This window comes from Melanerpes formicivorus, unplaced genomic scaffold, assembly GCF_026170545.1.
Source record: "Melanerpes formicivorus ecotype bairdi unplaced genomic scaffold, bMelFor1.0.p_v2 SCAF_21, whole genome shotgun sequence".
Lineage (NCBI taxonomy): Eukaryota > Metazoa > Chordata > Aves > Piciformes > Picidae > Melanerpes > Melanerpes formicivorus.
In genome coordinates, this window is record NW_027142373.1 from 607795 (window position 1) to 632263 (window position 24469).

At 62.0% G+C, this 24469-nt stretch overlaps 1 protein-coding gene across 3 annotated transcripts in view; it reads left to right on the forward strand.

Moving 5' to 3' along the window:
* The window catches only part of SCMH1 (Scm polycomb group protein homolog 1), a 61902-nt gene that overhangs the window by 34886 nt on the left and 2547 nt on the right, over nt 1–24469 (forward strand). For 2 of the 3 annotated variants that reach the window (XM_068150918.1, XM_068150919.1), the window contains 8 exons: nt 1487–1730; nt 8532–8764; nt 9319–9445; nt 10284–10484; nt 11824–12009; nt 15871–16002; nt 21566–21766; nt 23590–23732. In XM_068150918.1, the coding sequence (XP_068007019.1) occupies nt 1487–1730; nt 8532–8764; nt 9319–9445; nt 10284–10484; nt 11824–12009; nt 15871–16002; nt 21566–21766; nt 23590–23732 (1467 nt within the window). The remainder of the gene's footprint in view (nt 1–1486; nt 1731–8531; nt 8765–9318; nt 9446–10283; nt 10485–11823; nt 12010–15870; nt 16003–21565; nt 21767–23589; nt 23733–24469) is intronic. The other variant, XM_068150920.1, reaches the window with a different exon arrangement.

Below are 24469 nucleotides of genomic sequence, written 5' to 3' on the forward strand. Positions count from 1 at the left end.
CAGGACAGACTCTGCCCCTGTGCCATGGCAGGGGCAGGATGCAGCCAGAACTCTGCTAACAAGTGAGGGTGGGGAGACACTGGCACAGGTTGCCCAGGGAGGCTGTGGATGTCCCCTCCCTGGAGGTGTTCCAGGCCAGGCTGGATGAGGCCTTGAGCAAGCTGTGCTGGTGGGAGGTGTCCCTGCCCATGGTAGGGGGTTGGCACTGGGGGATCTTAAAGGTCTCTTCCAACGCAAACTGTTCCATGAATGTTTGAGTCTATGGACAGAGAGCTTTGGGCTTCCCATCTTCAGCACTTGGGAGATGTGCTTGGGCTTCCCTTGGCCTTCAGGTGCTCCTCAGAGTCAGGGAATGTCAGCACCTCTCTGGAATTTGGTCCTGTAGCAGAGCTCATAAGGAGTGCAAACAGTGCTGAGGCAGCCCTGCAGCAGGGGTTTGGAGCTGCTGTCCTCCCACCCCTGGTGAAGCCAGACAGGGACAGGAACGAGGCTAGAGGCCTCTGCTGCAGTGTGGGTTGGTTGGCATGGGATGGTTGATGTAGTGCAGGGTGGTTGGTGTGGGATGGTTGGGGTGGTGTGGGATGGGTGGAGTGGTGTGGGATGGGTGGTGTGAGATGGTTGGGGTGGTGTGGGATGCTTGGGGTTGGTGTGAGATGGTTGGAGTGGTGTGAGATGGTTGGGGTGGTGTGGGATGGTTGGAGTGAGATGGTTGGGGTAGTGTGGGATGCTTGGGGTGGTGTGGGATGCTTGGGGTGAGATGGGTGGAGTGGTGTGGGATGAGTGGTGTGAGATGGTTGGGGCGGTGTGGGATGCTTGGGGTGGTGTGGCCTCAGTGCAGCTCAGGTAGAAAAGACTAGGAAGAGGAAGCCCCAGCTAAGGATGGATGGTGGTTCTCCCATGTCTGGCAAAGCTGGAGGTGAGGGAAGGGTGCTGGAGAGACACTGTCATGGCTGAGGTGTTCCTGCTGTGAGGTAAGAAGGTGCAGTGTCCTCCAGAGGAGCTTTCCTTCAGAGCTGTATTTCTGTGGAGCGGCAGAGCTGTCACAGTGTCTGGGCTGGGCCAGCAGCCAGGTGCTGGCAGAGCAGTCAGCAGTGCACTGTGTTGCCTCCTGACTTAGAGGACCTGTGGTTGTGTAGCAGAGCCCTCACTGGGGCTCACACCCAGCCCAACAGGAACAAGTTCTGCACCAGGAGGGTGGTGGAACACTGCAGCAGGCTGCCCAGGGAGGTGCTTGAGGCTCCGTCCCTGGAGATATTCAAGGTGAGGCTCCACAGGGCTCTGAGCAGCCTGATCTAGTTGAGGATGCTCCTGCTGGCTGCAGGGATGTGGGACTGAATGAGCTTTGGAGGTCCCATCCAGGCCAGCCCATTCTGTGGTTGTTCACCTGCTGGTGCAGGTGAGTTTGGTGCTGCAGGGGCCCAGCCCCGCTCTGGGTTTGGCCCCGGCGCAGCCTCTCTGAGCGCAGCCTCTCCGCTTCTCCTTGTAGGAACCACCATCTCCATCCCAAAACTTCTTCAAGACAGGTATGAAGCTGGAGGCAGTGGACAGGAAGAACCCTCACTTCATCTGCCCGGCCACCATTGGGGAGGTGAGAGGTTCTGAGGTCCTCATAACCTTTGATGGCTGGAGAGGTGCCTTCGATTACTGGTGCCGATATGATTCCCGGGACATCTTTCCCGTAGGCTGGTGCTCGCTGACTGGAGATAACCTGCAGCCCCCTGGAACAAAAGGTAAGGCCCTGGGTGCTGCTGAGCTCCTTCCTTCTCCACTCTTCCTTCTCTGCCTCTGAGAGAGGCAGAGGCTGGCAGTGAGGACCTCCGGGTGCCTTGTTTGGCTTCCTGCTGCCGCTCCGTGGGTGCTGGGGGCACAGCTGGGGGCAGCTTCTAGCAGCGTGGCTGCAGGGTGCTGAGCAGCAGCCAGCTGGGCAGGGTGAGGGCTCTCAGCGTGGTGCTGAGCAGCCATGCAGCTGGGCAGGGTGAGGGCTCTCAGCGTGGTGCTGAGCAGCCATGCAGCTGGGCAGAGTGAGGGCTCTCAGTGTGGTGCTGAGCAGCCATGCAGCTGGGCAGGGTGAGGGCTCTCAGCGTGGTGCTGAGCAGCCATGCAGCTGGGCAGAGTGAGGGCTCTCAGCGTGGTGCTGAGCAGCCATGCAGCTGGGCAGGGTGAGGGCTCTCAGCGTGGTGCTGAGCAGCCATGCAGCTGGGCAGGGTGAGGGCTCTCAGCACGGTGCTGAGCAGCCATGCAGCTGGGCAGAGTGAGGGCTCTCAGTGTGGTGCTGAGCAGCAGCCAGCTGGGCAGGGTGAGGGCTCTCAGCGTGGTGCTGAGCAACCATGCAGCTGAGCAGAGTGAGGGCTCTCAGTGTGGTGCTGAGCAGCAGCCAGCTGAGCAGAGTGAGGGCTCTCAGCGTGGTGCTGAGCAGCAGCCAGCTGAGCAGAGTGAGGGCTCTCAGCGTGGTGCTGAGCAGCAGCTAGCTGGGCAGGGTGAGGGCTCTCAGCACAGTTCTGAGCATCACTGCTGAGCTCTGCTCCTCCAGGACCTGCCTTGGAGTCTTCTGTGTCTTTGGAGCACCCTCCCAGGGCTGTGGTGGGGTTCTGTGCTCCTTGGGTCCAGGCAGGGCCTGGGAAGTGTTGAGCTGTGGGGCTGCACTGTGCCCCTGCTTATCCCTCTGGCCTTGCTGCCTGGCCAGCCCAGCACCTGCCTGCCAGTGAAAGGAGAAGCAGGGGAGCAGCTTTGCAGCTGAAGGGTTCCTTAGCAGAGGTGTTTCTCTGATGAGACTCCAGGCTCAGCTTGTTCTGCCCAGCAGGCTGGAGCTTTCCTGCTGTCCCTGAGCTGGTTCTGTCCCCTGCTGGGGGGGGGGGTTTCCTTGGGTCATGCCTGGCCTGTGGGCTCCCCTTGGGTGGAGGTGGTTGCTGTTGTGGCTGGGAGGTGAGGGCCAGTCCTTTATCTTGGGTTTCTGATGTGGCCTCTCCCTCTCTTCTGCTCTTGGTTGGTGTCCTGCCTCCTGCCTCAGAGCTGCTGGGGACCTCCTGGCCACTGCCCAACCTCTGCAGTGCTGCCATGGAGTCAGAGGCTCTTCCCTGCACAAGGGACTAGAGATGTGCTTGGGCTGGGTGGGAGCCTTCCTGGCACTCAGCTGGAGGTGAGAGGTTGCAGGACAAGGTGGAGGTCACCTTCCCAGGAGGAGAGGGAAGCCCTGTCCAGCGCAGGCACCTCTGCTTCTCTCCAGCCTCCCTGTGCCAAGGGCTGGAGCTGGGTGAGCAGAGCACCCAGAGGTCATGCCCCATCCCCGGGGTGACTCCATGGTGGCTTGGAGCCGTGGTGAGGAGGATTTGCCTCCCACCTTGGCAGGCAGCAGTGGGAGGCTCCCTGGCTCCCATCTGCACTGACCCTGCAGCTCCTGCTCATGGGCAGAAAGAGTGAACCCTCAAAGCCACAGCTGCCCCCCAGGCAGGGCAGTGCTTGTCTCAGGCTGGTGCCCTCTCCCTTTGCCATGAGTGCTGGGGCAGGAGCAGGGCTGCCAGAAGGAGCCATGGAGGGATTCCCTGGAGCTGGGATCAGCCTTGTCTCTGTGGTGTTTCACTTTCCTCCCTCTGGCTCCCCAGGCTTTCTGCTTTCCACTCTGGCATTCAACCAAGGGAAGGGAGTGCTGGGAGCTTCCCTGGGCTGTAATTAAATTCCTCCTCTGTTCCTTGACTCCTCAGCCCTGCTGTGGAGGAGGGTTCAGCACAGTCCTCCCAGGACCTGGGAGTGCTGCTCTTGGCAGGCTTGGAGGATCCTTCCCCACAGAGGGATCCTCCTTCCCTTCAGTAAAGCTTCCCTGTGTGGCAGCCTGGAGCCTGCAGCACCGTGCAGTGGAGTCAGACAGGTTCCCTTTCCTGGTGAGCATTCCCCTTCCACCAGAGAGCCAGCAGGGATGGGTGCTGGCCATGCTGGCACTGCTGGGGCACAGCCTGGGCTGAGCCTTGCCCTGAGCTGCTGGGCACCCAGGCTGAGGTTGCTGGGGCAGCTGAGGAGTCCTGTGAAGATTAGCTCCACCGAGATTGGTGCTTCCTGGGGCTGAGAGGGGAGAGGCCTCCTGGGATGAGCTCATGTTGAAGGGAAGCAGAACTTCAAAGGGGCCAAACATGTTTGTGCAGTGCTAGAGGTTCGTTCAGCTCTGACCTGTCCCTTCTGCTCCTTGGCAGCAGAGCTGCAGCAGTGAGGGGCAGAGGAGGGAGGGGTGCAGGATGTGGGGTTGTCTCCCAGGCACATCCCCACCGTGGCTCCAGGGCCTCCCACTCCCACCAGTGTTTGCTTGGCTGGGCCCAGCTGGGCTGGGTGCTGCTGGGGCTGGGGCCTGGCCAGCCACACCGAGGGAGCTTTCAGGAGGGCACTGAGTGAAGGGAGGAGAGGGAGGTGAGCTGGGCAGGAGGAGCAGCTCAGTGCCAGGTTGGTGATCCCATGGCTGTCAGGATGTGCTCTGTGGGTCTATGACTTGTGGGCTCACTCCAGAGCTGCAGGAGCTGCCAAGCTTTGGCTGTTTCTGGGGGAGCTGTTGGCAGCTCTGTTCTTGCTGCCCCAGGCAGGCCCCTGGGGATGCTGACTGAGGAATGTGTCTCTGCCCCAGGCTCATTCAGCTTGCCTGGGGCAGCGAGGCCAGGCTCCCTGCAGATCTGCTGCCCTTGCTGCTGCCAGAGCAGGCTGCTGGCTGCTGGCCCTCAGCCGCAGCCCTGGGGCCAGCACCCCCTGGGTGCACACTGCCAGCTCCTGCCTCTTCCCAGCAGAAGCCCTGCAGGTGTGTGGGGCAGGGCAGGGATTATCCCACCCCTGTGAGCTGTGTGCTGCTGGAGCCAGGGCAGGAGGGGCTTGGTGTTCCTCACCCTGAGAGGAACTTGGGAGGCAGCTGAGGAGCAGACTGCTCTGTGCACTGCAGTGCTGTGAGGTGCAGAGGTGAGCTGGGAGAGGAGAGCAGAGAGTGAGGGAGTGAAAGACACAAACCATCTGCTGGGGCTTGGCCCAGTGGGCAGCTGAGCCCCCCAGCTGCTCCCCAGCCTCCTCAGGGGGTGGAGGGGAGAATGGGAAGGGTAAAGGTGTGGAAGCAGGTGGGAGATGCAGGCAGTGTGACAGCAAAGCCACAGCTGCTCCTTCAGGAGGGCAGAGCCAGGTACCAGCTCACTGCTGCCCAGCACAGCCAGGCTGCAGCAGGCCTGAGCTGACTGGGGAAGGCAAATCCAGAGCTCCAGGCAGCCTCCCCTCCCTCCCTCTCTCCCTCTCTCCTCCAGAGTCTCTTCCTGAGCTTGATGCCAGCTGCTCTGGACTGGCCCTTTGGTCAGCTGAAGTCAACAGTGCCTCTGTCCCCTCCCAGCACCTTGTGTCCCCCTCCCAGCACCTTGTGTCCCCTCCCAGCACCTTGTGTCCCCCTCCCAGCCCCTTGTGTCCCCTCCCAGCCCCTTGTGTCCCCTCCCAGCCCCTTGTGTCCCCCTCCCAGCACCTTGTGTCCCCTCCCAGCACCTTGTGTTCCCTCCCAGCACCTTGTGTCCCCCTCCCAGCACCTTGTGTTCCCTCCCAGCACCTTGTGTCCCCCTCAACATGCTCACTGGTGGGGTGGGAAACAGAGACCCTGGCCTAGCCCTGCTCAGCAGCAGCTGCCCCATGGCTGTGTCACCAGCTCTGGGTTGGTCACAGATCCCAGGCCCAGCCCCTGGGAGCTGTTGTTAAAGTTAACTCCAGCCCAAGCCAGTGAACCAGGAGAACCCTTGGCATTTGTTGTGCCCTCTCCCTGCTGGCTGGGCAGCCCCTGGGCAGCCCCCCAGCCTTCACAGCTCCTCAGGTCACATGTGGCTGTGTGACCTTCTCCAGGTGACCCTGCCTTGGCAGGGGGGTTGGACTGGATGATCTCCAGGGGTCCCTTCCAAGCCTCTGTGATTTCTGGGAGTCTAAAAGTGTCTGGCTGGGGATATCCTAGGCTGCTGGGCACCAGCAGAGCTTGGTGGCTCTGCCTAACCACCCTCTGCTGCCAGCTTGGGAAGCAGCTCCAAGTCTGCCCAGTGTGGCACTTGCATCTTTACTGGAGCCACCAGGAGAGCAGTTTCCTGCCTAGATGGAGTGTTTGAAACAGCACTGAGAGGCTTCACAGAGAGGATTTAGGGCTCCAGGCCTAGTTTCTGCCTGTCAGCAGCAGAGAAGTGCCAGCTGTTGGTGAGAGGAGCAAGGTCCCTTGTAGGGAAGCTGCTTCTGCTGCAGGCAAGTGCTGGAGGAACCAGAATGGTGGAGCAGAGCCTTCTCAGAAAGGTCTGCAAGGGGAGAGCTGTGATCAGAGCAGCTCATGGCAGAGCTGGGCCCTTTAGGGAGGGCTTTGTCACAGGGAGTGTGGGAGCAGCAGCCTTGCCTCAGCTCCTGGTGGCCTGCTGGCTTCTTGCTTTGTTCTTTCACTTCCTGCCTGGTTTTTGGAGAGGGGAGGTGAAGGGAGCTGAGCCCAGCTCTGGCCCTGGCTGTGCTGAGCCCATGGCACAGGCTTTGGCTCCACCAGGGAAGCTGGTCCTGCTGGAGCTTGGCCCCTGGGGGCTTGCTGTGGTTCTTCTCTTGGGCTCTGGGATTTCTATAACTTCTCAACAGCTTTGAAAGAGAAGAAAAGGTGAAATAAACCTGAGCCAGCCTGCAGCCTCCTTGTTGTCTGTGCACTGCTGTGTTGAAGCTGCTCTCTAACGTTCAACCAGAAAGCTGAAGCTAAGCTAAGAGCTCCAGAGAAGATGAGACCCAGCAGGAGCTGTCCTGAGTAGCCTGAGTGCAGCAGGAGCACAGAACCATTCCCAGCACAGGGCTGTGGAAACCCACTGGGGATGAACTGCCAGGATGTGCTCAGGCAGTGCACTGACTGTGCTGGCCTCCCTTGCCACAGAGGTTCTCCGCCTCTGATCATCTTTGTGGCTTCCCCTGGATCCTCTTCAGCAGCTCCAGGTCCTTCTTGTGCTGGATGCACCAGAGCTGGAGGCAGTGCTGCAGCTGGGGTCTGAGCAGAGCAGGGGGGCAGAATCCCCTCCCTGTGCTGCTGCTCTCCCTGCTCTGGCTGCAGCTCAGCACACAGCTGCCTGCTGGGCTGCCAGCAACCACTGCTGGCTCCTGGGGACTTTGTCACCAACTGACACCCCCAAGGCCCTCTCCTCAAGGCTGCTCTTGAGCCTGGATTTGTGCTTGGGATTGCCCTAACCCAGGTGCAGGACCTTGCACTTGGCCTTGCTGACCTTCATGAGGTTGGCTTGGGCCCAGCTCTGCAGCCTGTGCAGGTCCCTGCCTGCCCTGTTGGTGTGGTGGTGCTGCCCTGTGGGTGCAGAGCAGTTAGCTTCTTTCCTCTGGGGGGGACAAAGTGAGACCTGGGTTTAGGGAGTACACACATTTGTGTGCTCAGCACTCAACTGGAAATGGCTTTTGCTGAGGGCAACACTTTGGCCACCCCTGCTCTCCACAGGCTGGCTCTGAGCCTCTCACTCAGCTCTGCACAACAGGGGCTCTCTGCTGAAGGAGTACTCTGTGCCCCACAGCCCTCAGCTTGCTGTGCTGGGTCTCACAGCACCTTCCCTGTACCCTGGTCATGCCCTGGAAATCCTCCACACCTGCTGGGTGAGGAGAGCTGTGGGCTCTGGAGTGCTGCTGGAAGCTGTAAGACAGGAGGAGCTGCTCTGCTCTGCTCTGTAGGAGCCTGAGAGGAGACCTCATGACTGGTGGTAAAGATGTGCAGGGTGAGTGCCCAGAGACTGGGGCCAGGCTCTGCTTTTCCATCAGCCCACCCATGCTGAGCTCACAGTGAGGTTGCCAGGCCTGAGGAGCAGCACAGCCCAGAGGTCACCACTGTGCATTTCTCACAGGGGGTTGGTTGTTTTGTTCCAGCAGAGCTGTCAGTCTCAAGGTTTGCTGTCTGCTGGGCCTGGGCAGCTCACCTCTAGCCTTCAGCAGGACAAATTGAGGGCCAAGAAGGCAGGATCCTGGGATTGTGATGGGAAGCATGAAGAGATAAGAGGGACTGAGCTGTGCTGGCATCACTCACAGACCAGAGGAGCAGCTCAGCCCATCCCTCCCAGCTGGGCTGTTGCTTAGGGCCAGCAGCAGTAGCTCCTGTAGGCAGGGAGGGAGGATGGAGCCTTCCCCTGCAGTTCACTGGTGATGTGGAGACAGAGCAGCTTGGACTTTGCCTGGAGAGAGGGAATTTCCAGGGCAGCTCTGGCACTGTGACTGCCAGGCAGGTGAAGACTGGTCCCTGCTGCAGGAATGCTCTCAGGGCATCTGGGAGAGCTGCAGTTGCCAGTTCTTTTCAGGAAGGAAGCAGGAAGCAGGAGCCTTGTGGAGTGCAGCCCCTCCAGGCTAAGGCACAGTGTCCCACAGCTGCAGGGCTGTGCCCACAGCTGCAGGGCTGTGCCCAGGGGCAGTGTTTGGTTTTGCTGCCAGCGTGGAGGCCGGGAAGGTGCAGGGTTCCCCACGTGACGCTGTCTAAAGATGGAGGCTGCTGGTGCTCTGATTCTCACTTGATCTAATTGCATTTGCTCTTTCTCTTTTTGTTTCAGTTGTGATTCCCAAGAGCCCTCTGCCTGCCTCTGAAGTGGGCTCAGAGAAGTCAGGCATGCACAGCAGCACGAAGGCTGCCCTGGGGCACCAGCAAGGGCAGAGGCGTCGCAAAGCAGGCAAGAAGCGTGGCCGAGCGACCAAAGCACTCATCCACCACCCCATGCCTACACCCTCCAAGGCAGTGGAGCCTTTGAAATTCCCCAGAAAGAGAGGCCCCAAGCCTGGCAGTAAGGTAAAAGCTGATGCTGGTGCAGGCAGGGGTACAGCAGGGGTGCCAGGGGGTGCTGCGTGCTTGTGTCTGGGCACCGCGGGGCAGCCCCCGGCCCCAGGGCTGCAGCAAGTAGGAGCCCTAAGGGGTGTGTGGGCTGGGAGGGGTTCCTCAGAGGCCAGCCCCAGAGCTGTAGAGAATGGCTCTGTCCTAGAGATCATTCCCATCCAGAAGCTGTGTCCTGGGAGCTGCAGAGCTGGGTGAGCTGTGACGTAGTGTGGCAGATGCTGTGCCCCAGAGAGCGTGGTGGCCCTGCAGGGGAGCAAACTGCTGTCTGTGGTGTGTGGCTGCTCTGGGCCAGGCAGAGGTGGCAGACCTCAGGCTTGTTGCTTTTTCAGGGTTGTGGTTTACAAAATGCACACAGAGTGAGGTTCTTGTGGCTCTCCCTCATCACCATCAGCAGTGTGTTGTGTCCCACAGGGCCTTGTCTGTTGGATGCAGAGGAGAGAGTGAAGTGAGCAGGGGTGGGGAAGGAGAGCAGGGCTGAAAGGAGAAATGTCTCCTCTCTTTTTCTGCAGAGGAAACCTAGGACATTGCTGAACCCAGCACCCACCTCTCCAACAACCAGTACCCCAGAACCAGACACAAGCACTGTGCCCCAGGATGCTGCTACAATCCCCAGCTCTGCCATGCAGGCTCCCACAGGTAAGGGTCTCCAGGGGCATTCCTGGCAAGGTCACAGAGTCAGGAGCTGCACCAGGCAGAGGGCTCCAAGGCTCTGCCCTTGCTTCCTGCTCCTGTGCACAGCCAGCACTGCAGTTCCAGCAAAGCTGGCCTGGCAGAGAGGGAGGGAAGAGGCACTGAGTGCAGAGCTGCTGCTCAGTTCCCTCTGGTTTGGAAACAGTGAAGTCGTGGGAAGGTTGCAAGTCCAGGGGCAGTACAGTGTGTGCAGCACCTCTCCTGAGTCTAGAACCATGCCAGGCACAGCTGCTGCAGCCACAACCAGGTAGAGCAGCTCAGCAACAATGCCCTGTCCAGCTGCAGCCAGGGAACCCAGGCAGAGAGGGGCAGGAGGGAGCAGGGGAGGAGAGGCAGTGTATGCTCTGCTGTGGCTGGGAGGTAGCAGCAGATGAATCCAGGCAGGAAGGTCTAAAGCAAAGCTGCATTCTCTGTGTTGGTCAAGCACAGGACATGGGCTGAGCCCTCCATCTGCCCAGAGCAGAGCTGGCCAGCAATCAGAGGAACCTAAAGAAGGCTTTTCCCTACGAGGTGGGGAGGAGCTGCATTCCTTCATCTCCTTTGAACATGGTGGCCACCTTACCTGGCTGGCAGCCTTGGGGGCTGCCCTGGGGAGCCTGAGAGCTGGAAAGAGAGCAGGTGATTGTGAGGCAGGAGGATGTTGGGATGCAGGCAGGCAGCTGTGGTGGACTCACCCCTGTGACTGTGACAGACTGAAGCCCAGCAGCTCTCGGGCTGGGCTTTAGGCATCGGTGCCTTGCTTTCTGGAGCAGGTTAATGGCCAACACGTTTCTCCTCTTGGCAGTGTGCATTTACTTGAACAAGAATGGCAGCACTGGGCCTCACCTAGACAAGAAGAAAGTTCAGCAGCTGCCTGACCACTTCGGCCCAGCTCGAGCCTCTGTAGTGCTGCAGCAGGCAGTGCAGGCCTGCATCGACTGCGCCTACCACCAGAAAACTGTCTTCTCCTTCCTGAAGCAGGGCCACGGGGGAGAGGTCATCTCAGGTGAGAGCTGGCACACAGCACTTGGCCTTCACAGCTCTGAGGGCAGGAGGTCGCTGCCTGGGAGACGTCTGTCCCACAGCCTGCTGCAGTCATGGCCCAGGGACAGACAGAAGATTTCTGTCTTCTCTTTTGTGTCAAACACCTGTGGCAGCAGAGCAACGGCTGGGGGCTGGCCCAGAGCAGGGCAGCTCAGGCAGAGCTGCTGGAGCAGACAGCCAGAGCAGGGCAGCTCAGGCAGAGCTGCTGGAGCAGACAGCCAGAGCAGAGCAGCTCAGGCAGAGCTGCTGGAACGGGCAGCCAGAGCAGAGCAGCTCAGGCAGAGCTGCTGGAGCAGACAGCCAGAGCAGGGCAGCTCAGGCAGAGCTGCTGGAGCGGACAGCCAGAGCAGGGCAGCTCAGGCAGAGCTGCTGGAGCGGGCAGCCAGAGCAGGGCAGCTCAGGCAGAGCTGCTGGAGCGGGCAGCCAGAGCAGGGCAGCTCAGGCAGAGCTGCTGGAGCGGGCAGCCAGAGCAGGGCAGCTCAGGCAGAGCTGCTGGAGCGGGCAGCCAGAGCAGGGCAGCTCAGGCAGAGCTGCTGGAGCGGGCAGCCAGAGCAGGGCAGCTCAGGCAGAGCTGCTGGAGCGGGCAGCCAGAGCAGGGCAGCTCAGGCAGAGCTGCTGGAGCGGGCAGCCAGAGCAGGGCAGCTCAGGCAGAGCTGCTGGAGCGGGCAGCCAGAGCAGGGCAGCTCAGGCAGAGCTGCTGGAGCGGGCAGCCAGAGCAGGGCAGCTCAGGCAGAGCTGCTGGAGCGGGCAGCCAGAGCAGGGCAGCTCAGGCAGAGCTGCTGGAGCGGGCAGCCAGAGCAGGGCAGCTCAGGCAGAGCTGCTGGAGCGGACAGCCAGAGCAGGGCAGCTCAGGCAGAGCTGCTGGAGCGGGCAGCCAGAGCAGGGCAGCTCAGGCAGAGCTGCTGGAGCGGGCAGCTGGAGCAGGGCAGCTCAGGCAGAGCCGCTGGGGAAGGCAACCTGCAGCCTTGGGCCCAGCCCTTTGGCCCCAGCATTGCCCCAGCCCCCAGGAGGAGGCAGGCCCCGAGGGACTGCAGAACTCCTGCTGGAAGGACAAGGATGCCCCGGTGTTAGCTTTGCCTTTAAGGCCGCCCCTGCCCGGTGCTGGAGCACAGCCCCTGCTGGATGCCTTCCCTCCCGTGGCAGCGGCAGGCTGGTCGTGGCCTGTCCCGGGGCAGGCAGTGGCTGCCGGCTGGCTGCGGAGCGGCGGTGCCGAGCCGCAGAAGCTGGCAGCGCGGCCCTGGGCGTCGGCTCTGCCTCGGCTGGGGGTTTACGTGTCGGGCTCTGTTTGTTTCCGTCTCCAGCTGTGTTTGATCGGGAACAGCACACTCTGAACCTGCCAGCGGTGAACAGCATCAGCTACGTGCTGCGCTTCCTGGAGAAGCTGTGCCACAACCTGCGCAGCGACAACCTCTTCGGGAACCAGCCCTTCGCCCACCCCTGCCACATGCAGCGCCCGCACCAGTGCGACCACGACAGGTACCTACCAGGTAGGAGCTGGGGCGGGGGAGGCCTTGCGGGGACCCCAGGCGCTCCGTGTCCTGCCCCAGGCGCTGCCTGCGGCGGGGGAGGCAGGCTGCCTCCGGAGCCCTCTCTGCGGGGCTCCTTGCCTCACAGCCCGTGGTGCCCCGGGGCCCCGGCCGTGCGGGATTCCAGTTGCTGTGCTCGCTGCCTGTCGCTCTGGTTCCCATCCCTGCCTGCAGCTCATCTGTGCTGTCTCCTTGTCCTCCCTCCTCTCCTTGTCCCCCAGCCCTTCCTGCTTCCTGTAATGCGACTATGGTGACTTCAGCCGGGCAGGAATCCAGGTGAAAGCCTGCGTGAGAGGTAGGGGAGTGCTGAGGTGCAGCAGGCAGAGTGCCCTCAGCGGTGGAGCCCCAGGCCAGCCGTGGAGCCCCGGGCCGGCAGAGGAGTTTCTGCAGCGGCCACGGCTCTGCTGCCAGCCCAGCGCCTCCAGGCCCCAGCGAGCGCCTAGCCAGCCGGGGTGGTGCCGCGCTGCAGCCGTAGGTGGCTGAGCTCTTCCTGGCCTGGCTTCTCTCCCTCCTCTGTGCTGAAACAGCACAGCCCTGGCAAGATCGTTCACGCCGTGGTGCAGATCACCGGGCTGCAGAATTGCTCTTGGACAAGGAGAGGCCCAGCAGCTCTCCCCACGCTGCTGGGCAGTGGAGCTGCCTGCCAGGGCTGGCTGGGGGGCTCAGGAGGAGCTGCCAGTCAGGGAGAGGGTAGAGCTCCCTGCACCCTCTTAAGGAAGTTGAGAAGTGCATTGTGCTGGTTTGCTCTCCTCTCTTGCTTCCTCCACTACCTTTCCTCTCTCCAAGCCAGCAAAAAGCTGTGGTAGTGTCTGAGGTCTTTCCAAAGGGAATCCTTTGGCCAGTCGTGGCTCTGCTGAGGAAAGCAGGAAGTCCTCATGGGAACTGAGAGGCACTTGGGAAGGACTGGTTAAGGAACAGCTGCTAAGCATGAGGCTTGGGAGCAGCAGCCCCGGGGCGCTGTGCTGCATGGCATCTCACAAGGCTCCTGTGCTTGGGGAAGGGATTCACAAGAGGCTGGAGATGAGGAGCGTCTCAGAGTGACTGCCCTCAGCTTCCTCCATGGCTGATCACCTCCAGGCTGGGTCTGTGCAGAGCCATGCTGGAGCTAGGTGTTCCAGGAGCAGGCACCTGCTGTGCTGGAGGAAGTGGGTTGGTTGCTGGAGCAAGTGCAGGAGTGGCATGTCCGGTTCCAGGGATGAGAGGTTAGCCCTCTGGGGAGCCCTCACCCTGCTGTGGTGAGGCAGGGCAAAGCCAGAACGGGAGGGAGAGGATAACAGAGGCTGGGCATAGCAGCAGGCTTGGATGGAGAGGGTCCTGTAGCATGCCTGTGGCGTCCAGCCCCCATGAGAGGTCAGTGGTGGCTGTGCTAAGAGCTGGGCTGCCTGGCAGGGGAGAGAAGTCAGAGTTCAGGGAAAGTCAGAGCATGGTGCTGAGCCCTGCCCATCCTGATGCTGAGCCCTGCCCATCCTGAACTCTCCTTCTGAATGTCTGCAGTGATCACAGCCAGGTTAAGCACAGTCCAGAGCCGTGGGAGCCCTGAGTGCTTCCTGCTGATATTTTGGGCATCAGTGGGCACCTGGTCATCTAACTCCTTCCTCAAATGCCTGGAAGAAGACATTGGACATTGTTAGCCACAGATGGCAGTGGCCTCTGGCCAGGGCCCAAGAGCAGTACTCAAGAGGTCAGGGCTGGCAGAGTGAGACTGCAGCTGTGCAGCTCAGACCACACCAAGTGTCCAGGCTGCCCTGGGCTCCCCTGAGGCTGCCTGGGCTGCTCTGAGGTCTCCCTGGAGCCTTCTCTTCTCCAGCCTGAACAGCCCCAACTCTCCCAGCCTGTCCTCACACAGGAGGTTCTCCAGCCCTCTGATCATCCTTGTGGCCTCCTCTGGACCCTCTCCATCAGCTCCAGGTCCCTCTTGTGCTGGGGACATATCTGGACCCAGCACTGCAGGTGAGGTCTCCCTAGAGCAGAGCAGAGGGGCAGGATCCCTCTCTTCATCTCTGGCCACTCTGCTTTGGATGCAGCCCAGGCTGCCCTTGGCCTTCTGTGCTGCCAGTGCCCACTGCTGGCTCCTGCCCAACTTTGATCTGCTGCTCTCAGCATCCTTCTCACAGTGAACATTTCTGCACCTGGATTTGGGGTCCTTCTCTTCCACATGGTGCCTGCTGAGTGCAGCTCTGTGTTACTGCTCCATTGCTTCACTCTCTTGTTCCTCCTTTCACATCAGAGACCCTGACTGCTGCAGACCTGCGTTTGGTTTACCCTTCCATTCATTTCCCCTGACCTGACTCCTCCTTCCCTGGGTTGTGTTCTGCAGCTGACCTCCTATGTTTGCATTGCTTTTAGCCTTAAAAGCAGCCCAACCACACACCTGACAAAACCTTCTCAAAGCTTCACCTTTTGGTTTGCTTCCAGGACTGTTTGGAGCTATCCAGAGACATTTCCAAGGGCATTTGTTTCCCATCCCTGCCTGGGCAGTGGAGCTTTGTCACAGGGATGTGACAGGGGGTTTGGGTCAGGGTCAGGTGGAGTCCCAGGGCCTCAGCACAGGCAGCTTTTCATAGACTCACAGAACTGCTTGGGCTGGAAAAGCCCTCAGAGAGCACTGAATCCAACCACCAAGCCAACACCACCATGGCCCTAAGTGCCATGGCCTCACTTCACAAGGATGGGGACTCCAGCACCTCCCTGGGCAGCCTGTGCCAATCCCTGACCACTCTTGCAGCAAAGAAAGTTTTCCTCCTCTCCAACCCAACCTTCCCCTGGCACAATTTCAGGCCTTTTCCTCTCGTTCTTTCAGCTGATAGCAGGCAGCAGAGGCCTCCCTCCCTTCCCCAGAGGCCTCTGGCAGAGCAGGGACTCTCCCTTGCTTGGGCTTCCTCTTTAGTTACCCGAGTTGTGCCCATCCGATGCTTCCCCCTCCCTGTCCCTTCGTTCCTCTGTTGGCTGTGATGCATCTCCTGTGGTTTCTGGTCCCAGTCACCCCACATTGTATTTGTCCCCCCTCAGCACCCGTTCCTACCCCTGCTCCTGGGGCTGCTCCGTGCTGTGCTCCTGGCATGTGTCAGCTCCTCCACCCCTGCTCCCTGCACGCCGTGGCCGCTGCCGCTCGCAGGGCACCCGAGCTGGGCCAGCTGCAGGGGCCAGCTGGGAGCTCTGGTGGCCTGCATGGCCAGGCAGGGCTGGTGGGTGAGCTCTCCATGGCTTCCAGCTGACCATGCCACGTCCAGATGGGTCTTGTTCTGGCGCCCAGGGGCGGCTTGCCTGCTGCCATCCCCATCGTGTGAGCACTCCCATTCTGTGTCCATCCACCCTCACCCTGCCTGTGCAGCCCTTGGCCAGCTGCACAGAGGAATCTCACACCACCTCAGCTGCTTCCTGCAGAGAGCCCCGTGGCTGGGAAGCGTTTGGAGAGGAGCAGCAGCAGCAGCTGGGGCACTTGGGGGTCCCTCTGGGGCAAGGTTGAGCACTTGAGCATGTTTCGTGAGGTGCAGGGGATGGCACCAGGGGCTATCTGCAGGGCACCCAAGGGTTCCCTGTGCCTGGAAGGGGAAGAGTGGGGAGGAGCCAAGGGGTAGAAGGAGGAGCCATGGAATGGAGCCAGTCAGAGGTGATATCTGGGGTGCAGCACAGCAAAACGTGGCCCAGGTCGTTGGCTGGGTTGCTCTGCTGGCTTCGGCCTGCCGAGCACTGAGGTGTGCTGGGTGCCCTTTAAACAGGCTGCTCCCAGGCTGGTGACACAGGGGAGGCTGGAGTGACTCTGGCAGGGCTGGAGTCACCAGCAGGGCTGCACTCTAAAGAGGGCTTCTTCTCTTTTCCTAGACAGAAGCAGCTCCTTAGACGTCTCTCAGCAGGGACCGGGCCGGGGGGCCAAGCGCTATTGCCAGGAGTCCCCTCCCTACAGTGCTCCTCTCTCCCCCAAGTTACCAAAGAATGACCGGCACCCCTTGGAAGGTGAGCACCCTGCCCTCTGCCCAAAGCTGCCCCTTCACACAGCCCTCTGCTGGGCACGGCAGGGCCGGGCCTGCCCTGCTCCGGCGGGCTGCTGCGCTCCCTCTCTGCCGTGGGGCGCGCTCCCTGTGCTGCAGGGGCAGAGTCTGCAGGGGGCTGCCTGAGGCGTGTGCAGCACAGGGAGGCTTCACACAGGGACAGCGTGGTGGGGCTGGAAGGCACCTCCAGAGATCATCCAGTCCAAGCCTCCTGCCAGAGCAGGGGCACCCAGGGCAGGGCACACAGAACATCTCCAGAGGAGACTCCGCAGCCTCCCTGAGCAGCCTGCTCCAGGGCTCTGCCACCCTCAGAGAAGTTCCTCCTCATGCTTAGGTGGAGCTTCCTCTGGGCAAGTTTATGCCTTGTGCCTCTTGTCCTGTCACTGGGGACCACTGAGGAGAGCCTGGCCCCCATCCTCCTGGCACCCACCCTCAGATGTTTGTAAGCATTGATCAGATGCCCTCAGCCTCCTCCAGGCTAGCCACCCTCAGCTCTCTCAGCCTTTCCCCACAGCAGAGCTCTTCCAGTGCCCTCAGCATCCCAGTCCTGTGCTAGACTCTCTCCAGTAGCTCTCTGTCCTTCTTGTGCTGGGCAGCCTTCCAGCCCTGGCAGCCATCATCTAGCACCACATCCTCTGGGGTTCATCACCCACACTTGAGCTCTGTGTGGTAGCAGCCATCACAGAACTGCCTGCTTGCTTCAGTCCATCTTCCCCAGGCTTTCCCATGGTGGTTTGCTGCAGAGTGTTGGACAGATGCTGATGTGCAGCTGGACAGGCAGGAACCTGCTGCCCTTGCCCAGGATCTCATCTTGTCCTCCCTAAAGAGCAGGGAGGCTCTCAGGAGCTTGTGCTCCACCAGCTCACCCACACCAGCCCTGGCCTGCAGCAGCCCTGCTTCCTGCAGCAGCCTGCAGCACTGCTGCAGGGGAGCAGTGCCAGGCCTCACAAGCAGTTGCAGAAATGTCCTCTTTGCTGTGTGGTCCATGGGCAGCTGGGAGATTTCCAGGGGGCCCAGGGGGCTGGAGGACTTCCCAAGCCTGAGCAGGAGTCTTCTGTAGCTGCTCTTCCACCTCCCCCTTCCTTCTGAACCTCAGACACCCAACCTGGAGACTTAACCTTGCTGAAGCCTTTTAATGCATTGGTGGTGGAGTCTGCCCAGGTGTTAGTCTGAACCCTCTGCCATGTTCCTGGGAAGCTGTTAGAGGCTCTTGGCCAGGCTCATGCTTCAGGGGCCCTGTGCTCTGCTGCTGTCCCTGTCCCTTCCCCTGCTCCTTGCTGAGTTTGCTGGGTTTGGGTGGTTGACCCCAGATTGGGGGCACAGCCTCCTGGGGGCTGAGCTGTGCCCCCTGGGGGCTGAGCTGTGCCTCCTGGGGGCTGAGCTGTGCCTTCAGCCTGCACCCAGCACTGTGCCTGTACTCTTCAGCACCACTGAGCTGCACTAAGCTCAGCTGAGCTGAGCTTACAGCCCGTGGGGGCAGTTTCTAGTGGCCTTGGTGCATAGGTTAAGCTGCAGGTGTCACACAGCTAAAGCAGCAGGTGATACCTGGGCTGCCTCAGCCATGCCACCACACTGACAAGGCAAAACCAGTTCCCTGAGGCCGTTTCTGACCTCTGGGTGCTCATCCTCGTGGTCTCCTTATTGTCCTCTCATGCATCAACCACTGCACTCAGGTAACCACTAGCAAAGGGAGCCAAAGGAACCCCAGCTCCTGAGCCAAGGCCTCTCCACTCCTCCTCCACCTGCAGGAGGGGCAGGCAGTGCTCAGCCTGCTGCTGGAGCAGTGATGTGCTCTGGGGGTGCCTTGGTCAGGTGGTGAATGCTGGAACAGTCTGCATGGGCAGGGAAGAGAGAAGGCTCTCTGCTGGGCAGTCCCAAGGAGGAGCCTGCACTGGGATTGAGCCTTAGCCTGCTTTAGAGTCTGTTCAGTTAGCTCTTGGCCTTTGAGTGGGTCATAGAGCCATGGAATGGCCCAGGTTGGAAGGGACCTCAGAGATCATCCAGTGCCAACCCCCTGCCATGGGCAGGGACACCTCCCACCAGCCCAGCTTGACCAAGGCCTCATCCAGCCTGGCCCTGAACACCTCCAGGCAGGAGGCAGCCACAGCCTCCCTGGGCAGCCTGTGCCAGAGTCTCACCACCCTCACACTGAAGAACTTCTTCCTCAGCTCCACTCTAACCCTGCTCTGCCTCAGCTTCAAAGCATTCCCCCTGCTGTCTCTAGACACTCTCATGAGAAGTCTCTCTGCAGCCTTCCTGCAGGATCCCTTCAGGCACTTGAAGGCAGCTCTGAGGTCTGCCCAGAGCCTTCTCCTCTGCAGGCTGCACACCCCCAGCTCCCTCAGCCTGTGCTCACAGCAGAGCTGCTCCAGGCCTTGGCTCATCCCTGTGGCATGCCCAGAGCAGTCCAGGCCCTGGTGTGCAAGTGGAGAGCAGTGAGCAGCTGGAGTCCTTCCTGTGAGGGTGCTGGGCCTGTTGGGTGTGAGCTGCCTGCAGCAGCTTGGCCTTCCTCTGCTGTTGGCCCAGGCAGGGGCTGTGCAGGGCAGGGAGGAATGAGCTGCAGTTCCAGATTTCATCTAGAAGTGAACTTTTCTCCTCCTCCTCCAGGCAATCCCAGCCCAGGCAAGGAGGTTTGCACCTCAGAGAGGTGTGTGGGGAGCAGGAGCCTGCAGCAGCCAGCTCTGGAACGTTCCTGGGGCTGCTCCCTACAGCTCCCCAGCAAGGCAGGCTCTGGCTGCAGCACTGTGACACACTGGTGCCTGGACAGCTTCCAGTTTGCCAGGCTGGAGGCAGAGGGTGGCAGTGGGAAGCCTTCCCTTGTCCTGGGGAGGGATGAGGAGGGCAGCTCTCCCTTGCATTGTTTTCCTCTGGCAGCCAGGGGCGTTTCTGTCCCCTCTTGCTGAGGAGCTGCAGTCCCAGCACAGTGGGGAGCTGTCTTCCAAGGGCTGCCCGCGGCTGGGAGCGGTGGGAGCCTGCTGGCTGTGCAGATCAGAGCTCTGCTTGGCATGTCCTGGCATGGACAGCTCTGGAAGGCACAGCACCGGCTGCTGAGCTGTCCTTGAGTTCTCTGCCCCCTGCCTCTCCACCACTGGTGGGGGCAGGTTCTCCTGCAGGGTGCTCAGCACAGGGCTTGGCTGAGAGCCAGCACTTTGGGTAAGAGTGAAGCAGCCCTGGTGAGGCTGCTGGGCAGCGGCTGTGCCCAGGCACCGCTGTGCCCTGCCCCCTGCAGCCCCTGGGCTCTGCTACAGATGATGCACAGGGCTGGGGATCCAGCCTGGCTTTCAGCACTTCCAGGCTTGGAGCCTCCAGAACGTCTCTGGGCAGCCTGTTCCAGTGCCTCACCTCCCTCATGGGGAGAAATTTCTTCCTCATGTCCCATCTAGAATGAGCTACTTCCAGTTTGACTCCACTGTCCCTCACCCTGGCACTCCCAACTCTTGTCACAAGTCCCTCCCCAGCTCTCCTGGAGACCTTCAGGTACTGGAAGGCTGCTCTGAGGTCTCTCTGGAGCCTTCTCTTCTCCAGGCTGAGCAGCCCCAGCTCTCCCAGCCTGTGGTGTGCAGGGGGAGGTGGTTGCAGGGGTTTTAAGCAGAAGTGTCCTGTTGGATGCCCTTGCTGTGAAGAAGCTCCTGTGGAGTGCCACTGGTGCTGGCACATCCCCTGTGTGAGCCTGAGCCAGGGAATCTCCACCCAGCCAGCTCAGCACTGGCTTTGCATCCAGTCCTGTGATGTGGGGAGGTGGTGTGAGAGTGAGGGAGGCCTCCAGAGCTGTTGAGGAAGAGCCCTGAGTCAGAAACCACCTTCTGCAGCAGGTGCCAGCACCTCTGCCCACAGGGGAAGCTGTGCCACAGGGGCAGCACACAGCACAGTCAGCAGGGCAGGAGCTGCCTCCAGAGCAGCACTGAGGCTTGCAGGGTGTGCTGCTGGCTCCTGAGAGCAGCCCAGAGACCCCAAGACAAAGGCAGAAATGCCTCAAGGGCAGAGTGCCCAGGAGAGGGAGGGTGGCAGTGCCACAGCTGATAGCCTCAGCTGTGCTCCACTGGGTGCCCACCAGGCAGGCCAGAGGGGTGGCTCCGTTCTGCAGCCTCAGGGCAGGGAGCTGGGAGCTGCTTGCCTGCAGCTGGCCTCACCTCTGGCACCTCTGCTGCAGCAGAGGCTCCCAGGCCACAGCACAGTCCTGGCTCAGGGCAAGCAGAGCTGGCAGTCTGCCTCCCCAGGAGGCTGCCCCAGCCGGTGAGGCCCAACCTCTGCAGCACTCAGGGAGCACTGCAGGCTCTGGCAAGCTGCATGGAGCTTCACTGGAGCATGGCAGCATCAGCTGCAGCTGTTGGGGCTCAGGGGCTGCAGGCTCGACTCTGCACCCCCCCAGCATCCCAGCTCAGCACAGCCTCCCCGTGCTGGCTCCTCACCTGCTGCTCCTGTGCTCTGGGAAGCCCCAGGGGAGAAACCTGGGGCCTGGCTGGGCCAGTTCAGGCTTCCTCATCCTTGCCACCTACTGTGGTGGCTGAGTGGCTGCAGCTCAGGACTGGGAGCTGCCTTCAGGCTCTCAGACACTGGGAGAGGAGCTACAGCTCCCATCCTTCAGTGCCCAGGCATCAGCCCTGGCTGCAGGAGCTGCTTTCCCCTCTGGCTGCACAAACTTGCCAGGGAGCTCATAATGAAGGCCACAGGTAGTGGAGGAGCACCCAGGAGACATCAGGGCCACCTGGACTGCCACTGGGCCATGCCACAGTAAAATCCACAAGCCCCTGTGGGCATGGGGTGAAGCTGGCACAGTGTGACAGCACAGGGACATCTTGCTGGCTCAGCCAGTGCCATCTGCAGAGCTTCTTCAGCCCCTCCATCCTGATCCTGCCACTGACAGCACCAAATGTGTCTCTGCAAGTGCCAGGTCACACTGGGCCCAGGAGAGCCCTCTGCCGTGTGCCAAGGTGGTGACCTTGGCCAGGCAATGAAACAGCCCATGGGGAGGAGAGGAGAGATCACCAGCACCTGGCTTTTGGGGCTGGAGGACCAGCAGGGTGTGAGAATGTTGCCTGGCCATGCTGGTGTGGCTCAGCTGCTGAGAGGAGCCTGCTGCTCCCTCCAGCTCCACGCCTGCTGCTCTCCTGGCTGCAGGGCTCTCACCCTGTCCCTCACGGTACCCAGCGCCTGGGCCGGGACCTTGCACTCCGCTGCCAGTGCCAGGCAGTGCTTGGCCCCTCGGGGAGCCTCCTCTGCCTGCTCAGGGCTGTGTGTGACATCTGTGTCTCCTGGCACCCGCTGCCACCCCCGTGTCCCACTGCCACAGAAGGGCCTCTGGAGCTGCTGAGGCCATGGGGCTGCAGGCCGGAGCTGGTGGTGGCATTAACAGGGTAGCTGCTGCTCCGGTCTGGGTACCAGCCCTTGTCACTCTAGCTGGCTGGACTGGCATCTGCCAGGCGTTTGCCAGGCCTGCCCTGGTTGCCATGCTCTGGAGCAGCCCAGGGCAGCGTGGCCCTGCTGCCGTGGGGCTGCCGCGGGGCTGACTGCAGCTTGGTGCCTTCCAGGTGAAACCTTTGTCCTGGGAGATGGCCTCCCAGGGCCCTTGGAGCCTCGCCTGGACCCCATGGACTCTGCCTTGAACTCTGTGCATCCCTCCAGCCACAGCCGGAGCTGCAGAGACTTTCGCCTGCAAGGCTACAGACAGCAGCAGCAGCCCCCGAGCCTCAGCCCCGGCGCCGCCGCCCTGCGCAGGCTCAGCTCCGGGGGTAAGCACTGCCCAGCCCGCCCCAGCAGCGGCCTCTGCCCGCCCCGGCTGCACCGCCCTGGCAGCAGCCTCTGCCCGTCCCAGCTGCACTGCCCCAGCAGCGGCCTCTGCCTGCCCCGGCTGCACCGCCCCGGCAGCGGCCTCTGCCTGCCCCAGCTGCACCGCCCCGGCTGCACCGCCCCGGCTGCACCGCCCCGGCAGCGGCCTCTGCCTGCCCCAGCTGCACCGCCCCGGCTGCACCGCCCCGGCTGCACCGCCCCGGCTGCAGCCTCTGCCCGCCCCAGCTGCACCGCCCCGGCTGCAGCCTCTACCCGCCCCAGCTGCACCGCCCCGGCTGCAGCCTCTGCCCGCCCCGGCTGCACCGCCCCGCCTGCACCGCCCCGGCTGCACCGCCCCGGCTGCAGCCTCTGCCCGCCCCAGCTGCACTGCCCCGGCTGCAGCCTCTGCCCGCCCCGGCTGCACCGCCCCGGCTGCACCGCCCCGGCTGCACCGCCCCGGCAGCAGCGGCCTCTGCCCGCCCCAGCTGCACTGCCCCCGCTGCAGCCTCTGCCCGCCCCAGCTGCACCGCCCTGGCAGCAGCCTCTGCCCGTCCCAGCTGCACTGCCCCAGCTGCGGCCTCTGCCCACCCCAGCTGCACCGCCCCGGCTGCACCGCCCCAACTGCAGCCTCTGCCCGCCCCAGCTGCACTGCCCCGGCTGCACCACCCCGGCTGCACTGCCCCAGCTGCACCGCCCCAGCTGCACTGCCCCGGCTGCACCACCCCGGCTGCACCACCCCAGCTGCACCGCCCCGGCTGCAGCCTCTGCCCGCCCCAGCTGCACCGCTCTGGCTGCAGCGAGGACAGAGCCCGGCCCTGCTGCGCTGCAGGGCTCGGAGGGCTGAGGCTGGCTCTGGAGGGCTGGCAGCGGGGGGTGGAAGGCAGAGAGGTCTCTGCAGGGTCACACTGCGCTGTGGGGTCAGAGGGGAGCAGGAAGGAGGCAGGAGCTGAACTTGCCAGCCTGGGCAGGGGGCTGGCAGAGTCACAAACGGGTGTCTGCGAGGGTGGGTCAGGAGTGGGCAGAGACCTGCCTGGTGAGGCTGGGAGCAGGAAAGGGTGCCCAGGAGGATGCTCCAGCAGCACTGCTCTGAGTGCAGGAGCAGGGCCAGGAGAGCCAGGTCCAGCAGCACATGGCCAGAGTAGCTCTTTGCACAAGTTGCACTTTTAGGTGCATGGCATCACTGAAAGCCTCTGGACAGCTCAGGCTGCTGCTGCCTTGCCCTGGCTGCCCTGGCACCTGTGTGTGCAGGCAGAGCTGCAGCCAGGAGCTGTGCTGCTGCCGGGGCATGGGGAGCAGGGCTGGGCTTGGCTCAGGCTGTGCTTCAGGGCAGCAGCGTCCCACAGGGGCTCAGCCAGCAGATGCAGCTGCTGGAAATGACCAAGCTCTGCTGTGTTCAGCTTGCTGAGGGTGGGGAGTGAGGGGAGAAGCAGCCTGTGGGAGAGAGGTGGGAGGAGGGAATTGCTTTCCGCCAAGGTGGGAGCCATCAGCAGATGGACAGGGGGGAATGGGAATGGGAATGGGGGAGCAAACTCAGCTCAGGGCAGACAGAGGGAAATTCAGATCTAGAGAGAGGAAGAGGGCCCAGGGTAAGGGAGGGCCCCCCCTGAAGCAAGGCTTGAGGAGAGAGCTTGAGCTCAGCAGCAGGGCTGTGCTGCAGGAGGCTCTGGGGCACGGCTGGGACTGGCCCTGCCAGCACTTAGGCAGAGGACAGCGGCAGGGGAGGGACGGCTAAGTGCCGGGGGGGCCCGGGCACGGCTGGAGTGACCCTGCTGCCTCCCTCCCGCAGGCTCGGACAGGTACCTTGGCTCTCGGGACGCGGCGAGGCCGGGCGGCCGCGACCCCTCCTGCTGGACGGTGGAGGAGGTGATGCAGTTCATCCGGCAGGCAGACCCCCAGCTGGGGCCGCACGCTGACCTCTTCCGCAAGCACGTCAGTACCCGAGCCTGCCCCGGGGCTGGGGCTGGGGGGCAGAGCACCGCGGGGGCACCCAGGAGAGCCACGACGGCAGCACTTGGTGCCTCTAGAGTTTGTGCTGAGGAAAAGCTCCTCAAAACCCTGCCCACACCCTGGCCAGGATGGGGCTCCTCTTACTCAGACATCACAGCTCAGCTCCTGAGCTGCAGCTGAGCCCCAGCACTGAACACAAACCCCTCTCCACCCCCTCTCCATCCTCTCTCTATCCCCTCTTCATCCCTTCTCCATCCCATTTTCCTCCTCTCTCCCCTCTCCATCCCATTTCCATCCCCTCTCTATCCTCTCTCCATCCCCTTTCCATTCTCTATTCTTTCTATCCCTTCTCCATTCCCTTTCCATCCCTTTTCCATCCTCTCTCTATCCCCTCTCCATCCCCTCTCCCTTCTAGCCTTTCTCTCCCTTCTCCATTCCCTTTCCATCCCCTCTCCATCCCTTTTCCATCCTCCCTCCACTTCCTCTTTTCACCCTGCAGCAGATTTCCCCTGCCAAGGGGCATGTTCCAAGGGGGGGTTCACCGAGTGCCCTGCTGGGCTCCCTGTTTCCCATGCCAGGGAGTCTCCCACTGCTCTGGTCCTTGTGTGTGGCTGGGAGTGTCCAAGAGCTGCAGACACAGCACTGAGTTTGTGCAGTGAAAGCTGCACAGGTTTGGGCACCTCCACAGCCTGAGTCCTGCCAGCTTGTCCTGCCCATGT